Genomic DNA, 13203 nt, shown 5'->3' with positions numbered 1-13203 from the left:
AGCCGGTCCTTTGAAGTCAAATCAGGCAGATCCCTTATGTGTGCATATTTCCGCTAGGTGGCGACAGAGATCCACTAAACCCTCAGTTTATCTGTCTCGCTGCTGCTGTACCACACACTCAGGACCAGACTGTGTGCAGGTTTCTTGCTCCATAGGGATAGGATCTAAACTGAAATTAAATCCACAGGGAAGAAATTCAAAATATGGTTTGCAGTCGACAAATATCACGCCCCCTAAAAAAAAGTGTTTTCTTGCAGGCATCTGAACCAGACCTTCCTCTAACTACTGTTGCATAAAAATATATTTGCCTGAAGCATTATTTTTGCACGTTCCCAACTTGGATAAAAAAAAATAAATACATTTAAAAAAAAAAAAAAAAAAAAAGTTTCTATGACCAGCACATGGCCACCATGGATGAATTAGCACAAGCCTTCATGTTTCCTTCAAAACTCTGATTGAATTGGAGCTTTATTGCCGATAAGTCTAACACGCTGGCAGGCCCTTCCCTCAAAGCAGTGTGAGCCAGAGGTTAATAGCATTCAGATGGTGAGAGCTGTTTGTTTGACCTGCCACCTCTCTGTGTGACGAGAACAAGGTTTCATCTCAATCACGAGCCATTTGATGTCTTTGTGTGCCACAGCAGACTGTACAGCGTGTCCCCCCCATAATTAAATTCCAACGTGGTGCAAGGGCTGTCTGTCTTTTCCTGCAAAATTGCTTTATCATCTTAATCTCATTTTATCTCTGAGATGCAAAAGACTCTCTGTCCCAGGCTGTTTTTACAGATTGCCCTTAATGGTTTTAAGTTTCATCATTAGTGCAGAGTAGTGACTGACAAGGAAATGGGACACAGGGTGTAACATATGGCAAAAGAGAGCTATGCCTAATGTGCTGCCTTTCTCGCCCAGCCACTGGAGCAGCATTATTCCAAAGCGTTTTATAGCGGGGATGAGCGAAACCCTGACAGAGACAGATGCAATTTAGATTCAGCTGCTTGCCTCTTCATTGACCCAGCTGTCCACATGCTACACGCTGTGTCCCTGCAGCCGATGGATTCATTACCTGTTTACCATCACACCAAGGTCACATTCTCAGTAGCACCTGGGTCAGCTATATGGGTTTCCCGGGAAGCATCATGAAAGGTTTTCACTAATGAGGTCTCTTATTACACACCTTCTTCATTAACCTTCAGGGCCCTTGAGGCTTTCCTGTGCTTGTTATCTTGATTGGTCTTTCTGGGATCTCACTGAAGAACTGCTTTAATTCTAAAAATATTAGACAAATGTGTACAGAGGAAAAAAAGGCTTCAATTTTATCCCAGGGAGTAATATTACACATATTGAATATTCATTTAACCATCAACAGGAGAATGACTAAATAGCCCTCATTTCTAGGCCCATTAAGAGCATTGACAGATCTCGCTCTCTCTCCCCTGAGCAGCCAGCGACCATCGACAGTAAGGTTAAGTAATTCTTGTCTGTCAGTGAAGCCACTCGATAGGCTCAAAGTGACCTGCTTCATGTGTTAACTAACTCGCCAAATTTCAAATTTTGAATATTTCTGAGAAACAGCGACTCTGAGATTTATAAACTGGAGGTTTTATTATCAGTATTCAGCAGCTATAGGAGGGTAATGTCTGGTCTGGGTGCACTAACACAAGGACGTGCATGGATGTGAGCGTGTGTGACTTGATGCATTAGTGCACACACACATGCATGTGTCCCCCTCAGGCCCCATGTGCCCTTTATTAACAGCAAGTTGACTCTATTCAGCTTGACTAGTGATTAAACCTTTTCATGGCTGGAACTTTCACACCGCTGTGAACTGTGCGAGGTGATTAAAGCTGCTCAATTTGTAGTCCAGTCCCACTGCTATTCTTCTTCATTGATCTTGTTTCAAGCCCTTGAAGTGAGAGCTGCATGCAGCAGGCTTCTCTTATTGGACTTAGACAGGATGCATACTGTGCCTCACTCTTTCTATCCGTCATGTATAAAATCTAATTAGGGTTCAAATTAGCTGCCATATATGGTTGGCATTTAGTAACATTTATGGGATTAACTTTGTTGTTGTTTCTTTTGATACTGTAAAAACTGATACCAGATGATTGATGAGAGCAAAAATGAGTTGACTCTTTGAAGTTTTCCCGTGAAGATACATCAGACTCGAGACCGGACTCCGGTAGGATTGGTTCTGAAGAGCATACTGATCAAAATAAAAAAGAAGAAGAAAAGGATCTTTGCGCTGATATGCCAGTGGGTTTTTACATATTTTATAGCCCCTGTTGAAATTTTGGCTCACATGATTGACACTTACTCAACCAGTTTCAATTTTTCCTAAGTGCACGCAAGTGGAGACACAAATACAACACCGACACACACTGCAGAAAGGCACAAAACTGCCAGGACAAGGGTTATTACATCACTAACTCTAGATGCCAAAACACTTCCCACATGGAGTTACGAGGCTAACAAGTGGTTTCAAGACAAATAGCAAAGGCTGATTGTGGTAATGCTCTAATATCAGATTCGATCAAGCAGCAGATGTCTTTTTATTGCAAGTCATTACTGCTGTCATACTTATTAGCATATAAATGGTTTCTAGGCCTATGGAGACCTAAAAGTTATTGCATGTGTAATTGAACCTGATCTCTGCTCTGTGATTGAGATGTCCCAACACACACACTCTGTCGTGCACATTGAGCACATTGTGCTTTTTTTTGTTCTTCTCATTTAAATGTGGTTTTATGTTGTTATTTTTTCCTTTAAATACAAACAGAAGAGAAGGAAACAGAGGGTGATGTTTGATGGTAATCGTCTATTGCAGTCATTATAATCAAGTTTATTTCTAACACAGCTGCAGGAATAAGAGTTTGTTGATAGTGATTCACAAATATCGCTGCTCCTTTTAAGTTTAATCTTTAAATGAAATATATTTTACAGTACTGTCCAAACATCTTGAGCTGCGTCACATTTCTTGTCATTTTGCTGGGAAAATAAAAAAATAGATGTAGGAATATGTGAAATAGGGCAATGAAATACAGTAAGTAAGTAACACAGAGTTTGTGCAATTGTTAAAAGTAAAAATAGCATTTGGTATGGCTAGCTTTATCCTTCAGCTCTCACAATGTCCATACTGACCAATATCAGCCTGACATGATTTCAGGCTCGACAGGGAACTATTGCTCAAGACTACTTTAAACTTAAAACCAAAGAAGAAAGTCTGTAGAAGAAATATTATATTTTTAAAATGAGGGGTAAGTCAAGACTTTTGCAAACTATTATTCAACTAATAAATACTTCCACAAAACTATTGGATGCAAATAAAAAAAAAAGAATTCAACAAATATCCTGAATCCCTTTTTACCCAATCATTCTTCTCCACTCTTGTTGATTAGCAAGAAGCGACAGAACACTGATCCTTTAACACGTCATGGTTTCTCGCTCTGAATGATCTGGGTCATGATGGGGTGAAAACACTTTGGAGTTGCCTCTCAAATTTATGTGACAGGTCCTTGTGACTGTAGCACATCACAGATATGAATGTTGGGAACAGGTGCAGACTTTTAAAGGCAGAGCTCACCTGCAGCCGTGGCCTCTTTATGCTAAGCTTCTTGTAATGAGATTCAATAAAATCACAAAGTACTGATTATGATTCTTGGGATATTTTTGTGACCACGCACAGCATTGCAATGTTGATTTGTTGGTGCGTTGCCACTTTGATCAGTTTCATGCTACCTCCAGAGTTATTGAATGGCTTGCAATCCAGTACTGCAGACAATCATTGCTCCTGGTGGATGCTTCCTATTGATTTTGTGGACCCACCTTCCTTTTAATAATATAACCAAGTTTGTCTGTGGTGACATTTGTTATTTTCCCAAAATACTGAACTTTTCCTTTCACAAAAGCTACTTTATACACTATTAAACTGTTAAACTAATCCAATAATACAACCTGCTCCCACTAGAGAAAAAGGTGGCAGATGTACAAAGAAGAGCCCTCTACTTTAATGCTTGTCTGCACATGTAAGACACAGAAACGTCTCACATGAACCCGTCATTTCACTCTTCATCTTGATAGGCTCAGGTGCGATTCATGCCTTTCGGTGTCAACACAGATGTATGAGGCTCCTCACCAAGGCTGTCAGTCTGACTCAGGAGTGGAAATTAAATTATCACATCCAAGGCTGTGCACTTAAACTGCACATGAAAGAGGCACGCACACACGCAGCATTTACACAACCGCACATAAGCGTGCATGTGTGTAGCCAAGCACACCGAATGGCTTTGATAGATTTTTGAAGGGAGTGGAATTTTGATAACAAAACTGCAGTTGTGTTGTGGTGATTAACAAACAGCAAATTAATGACCTCAAAATGTACTCAGAAGGAAGTAATAAATCTCCATTTGGCTGCTGGCTGGCTGACTCGCGGCCTGGCTGGGAAAACTATGCTGACCTGGGTGCATCCAAATTAGATATTGGCATGGTTGCGTGTATTACACAGTGGGAGTGCTGCTCTGGCTCAGTCACCCTGCTGCTCTAAATCTGGCCAGTGCTCAGTTCAGCAAACACAATGCAACAGCAGGGAGACAGCATCTCCACATTCTCATTAAGCTGCGGATTATAGTTAGACAAAAGCAAAACCTCATTGTTTTTTTTATGCTTTTTCCCCTTTTTTTCCCTTGCTGGAGTCCAATCGCCTGTATATTCTGCTGATTTGTCTTTACTCTGTCATCTTATTGGTTTTGAAGTGAGGCAACCAAATAAGCCTACTGCAAGTCCCAATATTTTTTTTAGACTTTAAAGTAAGGGGCTGTCACAATTCCACATGGATGGACCACATAAAAGAGTTGGAATTAAAATTCAGTGACTTATACACAAGGCACAGCTGATGATCTTAGCAGCAACAGCAGAGGAACATCTATGTGTTCACATCAGTCATCGGCACCACCCCCTCTTGGAAATCAGTAAAAAGGGGATGAAAGACAGGAAGGATGGAAGGAATGCAGCAGGAGGAGGGATAATGAAGAGAGGGGGGGAGGCAGGAGTGGGTTGAGTGGGACAGAAAGACAAGAGACAAAGAGGAAGGGAGGAGGTGGCCTTTGTATCACTCCGTGTCTTTGATCAGTGGTCCATGGGGAACCGAGGCAGTGCAGATAGCTGGTCCACAGCTCCTGAGGAACGCAGCTTCACATTCCTCCTTGCTCTTTCCCCGCTTCTGCAAAATCACTTCTAGTCTTTCAGTCCACAGCAGCTGTGAAAACACATTATGGCATACTACATGCCAGAAAAGACCTGAGTAACGCACCACAGTGCCATTGTCCTGCCAGTCCTCATTTAGTGCTGCAGTTCCTCACAGGCCAAACTCTATTCTACTTTCAACCTTTTGCATGACTTTCCATTAGTCGGCAGGCTCCAAAATGATGGATTTGTCTTGTTATTTATCACTCAACAGAGGGATCAGTGTTCTACTCAAAGCACTGTTGTGGTCCCAGAATCCTACGTTTTGGTCAACGACACTTCTGCAGGACCAGTGCATGCACCAGAACTGTCCAGCAGACAACATCGATGGGGTTGGGAATCCAAAATGCAGACATGCTCCTTTATGGTATTTTCAAATGTTAAATCATTTTGTTAATCAACATTGTTAACATAGAGACCCAATGCCACCAAAGGCTGCAGCTCAGGAAGGTAATCTACTATTTGGAAAGCTGGTGGATCAATCCTTGGCTGCTCCAGTCTGCATGCCAGAGTATCCTTAAACACAATCCTGAAACTCAGGTTTCTCTCTGATGGGTTCAATGGAGTGTGAGTGAGTGTGAATGTCAGATGGAAAGCACGTGGGCATAGAAAAAACAGGTAAATGAGGCACGTTGTATAAAGTCCTTTGAGTGGTGAAGTAGAGAAGAATAGTGATCAACAGGAATCTACCAAACTTTCTTTGTTAAAGTCCATCAGCCCTCTGTGTGACTAAGTTTAATTTAATTTTTACCCATTAAAGTCAGCATTAATGGAAAAAAGAAAACAGAAAACAACATCTTGAATCTCTACTTCTAAACTACTTAGTGTGTGCCCAGCAAGTCTCAGTTTAAGTTAAAGGACTTTCGTTCTCTGTCTATATAACTGACAACCCATACACCATCATATGGTTAAATAGTCAAACCACAATTTTAAGCCCACCCCATTTTTTTCTTGAAAACTCTAAACAGAAATCTTTTCTTTCCTTGATTTGTCTTTTTTTTCTAGATGTGAATGGGTGCAAGAGGAAAGCCCCGCCCGCCTCGGGTGAGACAGGAGCCAATGGTAACGCACCGTGCGCCGTGGAAGGACGTCACAGCACCATCAGCAGTCGTCCTAGTGGGACGGCCGTGCTGCTCTGCTTGGCTTGCAGTCTCTGCTGCACTCCTGTTATTGTGTATGTGTGTATGAGAGAAAGAAAGAGAAACACCACTTGAATACTTTACACTACTCGAGAAATTCGCGGAGGAACGTATCTGTGGATTTGACGACAAGAGAGAAGAATGAGCTGAATGGAGAGACGTGTTATTTTTAAAGGTAGAGGGTAGAGTCTCTGGTTGCCTGTACTTCCAACCAGCGTTGAAGCTCGCTGAGCTAACAGGCTAACCGGGAATGTTTTCAGAAACTAGCTAGTTAGTTAGCCGGTTAGCTAGCATTGTAGTCTGGAGCAATGCGTCGTGTAGATTTAACAGCCACACCGATACTCGTATCTTTGTGTGCAGTTTGTGACGGAACTGTGGCAGTGTCTCGAAGTGTAGGTTTGTGTGAATGTCCAGAGCTCAAGTGGCCGCTCGGCTCTTAATTTCCAGGAGGGACAATAGTTGTAGCTGTCCAGGCAACAAGTCGGAAATACACCGCAGCTTTAACGTTAAGTTTGTACTTTGTGCGGTGCTGTGTTTGTTTGTCGCTGACTTGAAATCAACACTCTGTGTGACAACGATGGCACATGGCTTAGTGAAGGTGGCATTACACAGACTCAACTAGGGTGCGTCTTGAGATGCCCGAATTTGAGAGCACCGGGTCACTCTCCTCTATAGGAAAACCTGCTGTCAGCTAGTCGGTACCACTATTGACGAGGAGACGAGGTAGATGAACTTTATAAATCGCCCACATGCGTTGGATCAGTTCCCGGACTTGTGAAAGGCATCTGAAGCAGAAGGAGGGAGACGTGAACGCACAGCCCTTGCAGCCCGGGGGAAGATGGCGGAACGCTCCCGCTGGAGGTGGTGAAACCAAAACTTTGGGACTTCTTGGATTCAGTGCCGCATATCTCATCCCACACTGTAGGACACATGCAGGCCAAAAAACGCTACTTAATCCTGTTCTCCACCGGCGCGTGTCTCATACTGTTGTTTTGTTTAGGGGGGATACAAGTCCCCCTATCCAGACGGGGTCCCGGCCGGCCTCATGACCGCAGACTCTCCGGTTATGGCCCCGGGGCGCGATGGCGTCACTTGTCGGGGTACCTGCAGCCTTTCAGCTCCTGGGAGCAGGACCGGAGCGATGATCTCACTGAACACATATCTCCCAGGCAGAAGAGGGACGCTAACTCGGGCCTTTACACGGGAAAACGCTGCAGAATGGAGTCCTGCTTTGACTTCTCACTGTGTGAGAGGAATGGCTTTAAAGTTTACGTATACCCCCAACAGAAAGGGGAAAAACTTTCAGAGAGTTATCAGAACATCTTGTCCTCTATTGAAGGCTCCAGGTTCTACACATCTGACCCAGGGCAGGCATGCCTGTTTGTCCTGAGTTTGGACACTCTGGACCGGGACCAGCTCTCTCCCCAGTATGTACACAATCTGAAAGCAAAAATCCAGAACCTCCCTCTGTGGAATGGAGGCAAAAACCACATCATCTTTAATTTATATTCTGGCACATGGCCGGACTACACAGAGGACCTTGGCTTTGACATTGGCCTTGCCATGTTGGCCAAAGCCAGCATCAGCACAGAGAACTTTCGGCCTGACTTTGACGTTTCAATCCCTCTTTTCTCCAAAGACCACCCAAGGACAGGTGGGGAAAAGGGCTATCTGAAATACAACACAATCCCCCCTTATAGAAAGTACATGCTTGTTTTTAAGGGGAAAAGGTACCTAACTGGAATAGGTTCGGACACTAGGAATGCTTTATATCATATTCATAACTCAGAGGATGTAGTCCTCCTCACCACCTGTAAGCATGGGAAGGACTGGCAGAAGCACAAGGATGCACGCTGTGACAAAGACAATGCAGAATATGACAAGTAAGTACTTTACAACTGTCTTCCGGTTAGCTGTACTGCAAGAGTCTAGGTCTGTATTGCCACTAATTTTTGTCAGTATGGTGTTTTTAAGTAGTTGAGTGAAGCTTGTATGTGTGACTGTAATAATGACAAACCAGGTGGTTTCATGTGTTAAAGGTTTTGCCAGCACACTTGTTTGCTCCTGACTGAAACCTTTATTTTCAGGTTTGTGTCCAGTCAGCTCATTGAGTTGTAAATAAAATTGGCAAATAGCAGTGATATTTGTTGCTGAATGTGGTGTATAAATTAAGACTATTCCTATTGCAAAGTAAGGAGACCTGAGCCTGGGCTGTCAAAAAGATAAGGTATCATTACATTAAGTGCATCTAATATCCAAATGATGACATGGTTTGAAATCTGTCCAGAGCTCACATTTCCTTCATTTTATTACTGCTCATTTTTACACAAATAGTTTCTCCACGTCAAGCTTTTACTGAACAGTGTTGATATGTCACTTTTAAATATTCTTTATGCCATATAATTTTATTTACTAAGTTATGCATCAAGAGGCACAGATAAGTAGCTTTAATGTCAAACACAAGAACTGCTGTATTCAGGTGATATTCCCATTGATCTAGGATTTGTTATTATTTTTCTTGATAACTGGTCCTCTGACTTTCCTGATAGTGTCTGACAGATGTCATGCTCTCTACATGATGCACAAATAAAAGTTTTATAGTGAAACAGGCACATAATACTCAGTGTAACTAGTCTCTACCTTGTACTCAGATCGGATTGCCCGGTCCCACAACTAAGCCACACTGTATTCTGTACTCAAATGTGATGAGTAAACTGGCGTCTGTCTCCCAGCTTTGGCCAGTGGGATTCATTTCGTGTCCCCTCAGACCATGCTTTGTTGTTATTGGTGACTGTATGGCGCTGGGTGTTTGACTGTGGCTCTTTGGAGTGGATTAGTAGGGACAAAGCGCTGGTGCCAGCAAGGGGAAGCCACTCTGGTCTCTGTTTGCTCAGTCATTTCCCAGACAAACCCAACTGCATCAGCCAGGAATGCCCTGGCCCCAACCCGTGTCCTGCGTGACCCCGCCGTTGTTTGGGGTTCAACTCTTTGTTGGTGTGAGTTGCTTGTTTGGGTGATCCTCCTTTCTATAGTTTGTGAAGGAACCGGCTCTGAAACCTGGCTGCTCCAACAATATGACTGAGGGGTTTTCTTGGATCTCATTTGTTTACCATTAAACCTCACAGGATTCACCTTTAATGTTTGACTTGGTCGGAAAATAACACCGAAGCTCTTCTACACACCCAGCCAATAAAAATAATAATCCTCATATCAGACCATAGACTTAAACTATCTGCTCTCTCTGCCACGATTTACCAGCTCAGTGCTTGATGCCAAGTGCTGCCAGGGTGTGCTTTTACACAGTGAGATGGGTGGCATCAGAGCTATAACCCAAAGGAAAAATTAATCCTCCTGCCATTAAGTACACTGGGGGTGAAACGGGCTTGGAGCATCTCTTGCCCTTGGCTTCTTAGCTGCATTGCATGGTTAAAGTATGTTTAGCACCTCCTCAGTTAACAAGCTTTAGCTTGGTGCTAAGTCCAATGCACAATTCTGTAATATTTGACAAAAACATATACTAACACCAGGGTTACTTTGCCCTGGCAGCTGCCTAACAGTGAGTCTTTAAACCACTAAAAATAATATGGCTTTTAAAAGTTCCTTACCTTTAAGCTGGTGTTTCTATATTTTTATCAAACAAATGTAAACAAGTAACTATCTTTGTTTTATTTTAAAGTCATCTATCTGAATACTTCACAGTGACCAGGTAGGCTACAGCAGCTAGGAGTATGGCTAAAACACCTAAGAAGTGTTTCAAGAGAAGTTTCCAACACTTCAGATTTAGAAAAAAATAAAATAAAATCTTGTCATCTAAAATGGAAAGCGATCAACAGCAAGGAAAAACATGGGTCACCACTAAAGTAGTTTTTTGCTTTTTGTTATGTAATTATCTTCACTGCAAAAAGGGAAAGACAAAAATTTCAACCCTGCAGGTTTAAATATTGAGGATCAGTCACTGCAGTGTACAGAAGAAAAGAACATATGTGGGTGTTATTTTTCTTCCCTGGTGCATGCATGGACTTAGGTCAGTGATCATGGTCAGGTTTCAGTTCAGCTAGCCAAAACCCAAAACATAATAAAGTAGCCTTAGGTGTTGGCTACATCTCAAACAGGATGTAATCTGGTCTTTTTAGACAATTGCTGTTTGGTGATCAGATCAGCTGTCATAGATTAAAGGCATCACTGCTGGTTGTCATTTTATTTTTCCTTCACATTGATTTCTGTGAGTCAGCTTTTGTGACTCTTGTCTCTAAGGCAGAGTAACCTCTGTGCAGTGCCTTCACAGAGCAGAACTGGCAGATTGTGTAGTCTCACCAAACCTTGTGTTGTCATTGTTTATAGACCTGTTTATCTTAACTTTGCACTGTATCATGCTGCAGCATGACTGCTGTGGCTGGCTGGCTGCTGGGTTTGTGAGCCATGAATGAATCTACATAAATGCCTGGCTGATATTACTAACAATTGAATTAAAATTCTTTCTAACTTATCTTAAAAAAAATATAGATAAAATACATGAATATCCTTATCAAAAAATGGTGAAGGAGCTTGGCCAAAACTAGGTCAACAATGTACATGGAAAGACCAACAGCTTGCACCCTGCAGGACTCCACTTTTGTCTTGTTTATTGCAACATAAAAACTGTAACATTTCAGGCACACCTGCTCTCAGCTTAGGTGACACAATAAATTTCCAGAATTGGGGTCTTGCAGTTTGTGAGCTGCTATGTGTGTCTGTTTTTTTTCCCCCATGTACATTTTTGACATAAACAGAGTGACCAAGAAGACCTGTGATTAGAGAAATGCAGAAAGCATTGTTTGCACCTCATTTGTTCCCACCTCTTGCTCTCAAGTTCAGAATACAGTTGATCTCATTAACATCAGGGAAACTAGAGTAAGTTGATAAAGAAACGCTAAAATTAATTTCATCATTTTCACATCACTAGATTGCCTGACAGAATATTACAGGTTAATGATGGCAGCTGAACTGTGTCATTAGCTCAATGAAATCTGATGACAAAAAAAGAACATTTGAGTAACTCCTGCATGGAAAAGTTTTTCATCATTTATGTTTCATTATTATTCAATTTTATAGAGAAAGCAGAGAAAACAGCATTTTGCAGCTTTATGTACATTTTAAAAAGAGGTTTGTTTGTCTTCTAATAAAAACAAAAAAACAAACCAACATGATTTTTATATAATCATGTCAATAAGAAAGACTATGCATTCTTGTGAAAAACTAAGCACACCTTTACAGCTTTCATTAGGATTTAAGAGTGTAAGTAGCAGCTAGGTGCTGCTAATGAAATGCACTTGACACTTGACTGGTAATCAGCAAGTGTGAGTACGTCTGTAAAAGCATTTTGGCAGTTTACTAGTCTGGAGCATCCAGGTGTGTGTTGATACAAGGCTGCAATCTGCAGTTGCTGTCCGAGCAAATTCCAAGGTCTGACTTTGCAATGCTCAAATTAAGTGCAAAAAAACCCCCAAGAGCTACATCTTTGGCTCTATTGGCCTCAGTTACCATGTTAAATGTTAAAGTTCATGACAGCATAATTAGAAGAATACTGAAAAGGTCTGGAAGGGTTTCTAGAAGAAAAAGCCTGTTCTCTCTTAAAAAGGTCATGACAAAACAGCTTAGGTTTGCAAAGTTGCTTCTAAACGAACCATTACACTTCTGGAATAATGTCCTTTGCACATATGAGACAGTGCCATGTTTGTCAAAAGCCAAACACAGCATATCAGCACAAACACCTCATACCAACTGTCAAGTAGAGTGGTGGAGGCGTGATGATTTGGGCTTGTTTTGCAATGGGACCTTGGCACCTTGCAGTCATTGAGTTGAGTACAAGCTCCTCTGTACACCAAAATGTTTCAGGGTCCAATTATGAGGCTGAAGCTTGGCCAAAATTGGGTGATAAAATTGTAATGCATAGCAGGAAATCTTTATCAGAATGGCTGCAATCAAAGTGCAGACTACAACTTAATTGAAATGCTGTGGTTAGAACCTTAAGAGAGCTGTGCATAAACAATGCCAGGAAACCTCAATGAACTGAAACAGCACTGTAAAGACGAGTGGGCAAAAATTCCCCCTTCGTCAGACGGCAGGTTAGTGCTAAACGTGGTTCTACAAGCTACTAAATCATGGGGTGTACTTGGTTTTTCAAAGAACTGCATCGATGCCTATGAAAACAATCTTTTTCACATATCTGTATAACATTGTTCCTTCCCCAGATTTTCTTCTCATCACCTTGTTATGTAATGAAATGACCAGTACCAGATCAAACCACTTCTGCTATTCCCTTACTGATTGAATACTTTGGTTTGAGGCTGAATAATCCACTTGGAAGTGTTTGACATATTTATAAGAACATGCAGATGTCATATTGTGGGTAGCTTTCAACAAGACATTTTTCCTGTTTCTCTTACCGCACTGGTCTTAATTAATTGCTCTTTGACTTCTAGTCTCTTTTACAGGGATGATCAAAAACTCTGGCATTCCTGGCTTTCCAAATGAGTTAGACTTGATGGAGTCAAAGATGTAGATGGGACAGTAGTTAAGGAAGGTTGTTGCCAAGAAGATAAATATTTGTTTCTGGGTCATGATTCAGCTTTCTAAATGAAAAATGTCTCTGACTTGTACAGGGATGTAAACAACACGCTAGCTGGAGTAAGCTGCTTGGAGGATGTTACAAATTGGGAAAATGTTAAATGGGTTGAGCTCTTAAAAATATCTCACTGGATTAAGCAGCTGTTTGTCAGACAGGACGCTTTAAACTCTGCTTAAGACATCAACCAATTTGTTAACATTTTAATTAATTAATTAAATAA

At 41.7% G+C, this 13203-nt stretch overlaps 1 protein-coding gene across 1 annotated transcript in view; it reads left to right on the top strand.

Annotated features, from left to right (window-relative positions):
- The first annotated feature begins 6313 nt into the window (after nucleotides 1-6313).
- Nucleotides 6314-13203, top strand: part of LOC100705583 (exostosin-1a) — a 39275-nt gene continuing 32385 nt past the window's right edge. Inside the window, exon 1 of the mRNA XM_003443733.5 lies at nucleotides 6314-8259. Within this exon, the coding sequence (XP_003443781.1) occupies nucleotides 7307-8259 (953 nt within the window). The 5' untranslated portion in view covers nucleotides 6314-7306. The remainder of the gene's footprint in view (nucleotides 8260-13203) is intronic.

The sequence above is a fragment of the Oreochromis niloticus genome, linkage group LG11, assembly GCF_001858045.2.
Source record: "Oreochromis niloticus isolate F11D_XX linkage group LG11, O_niloticus_UMD_NMBU, whole genome shotgun sequence".
Taxonomy (NCBI): domain Eukaryota; kingdom Metazoa; phylum Chordata; class Actinopteri; order Cichliformes; family Cichlidae; genus Oreochromis; species Oreochromis niloticus.
Note: the sequence above shows the minus strand (reverse complement) of the source record. Positions and strands in the feature narration are given on the sequence as shown.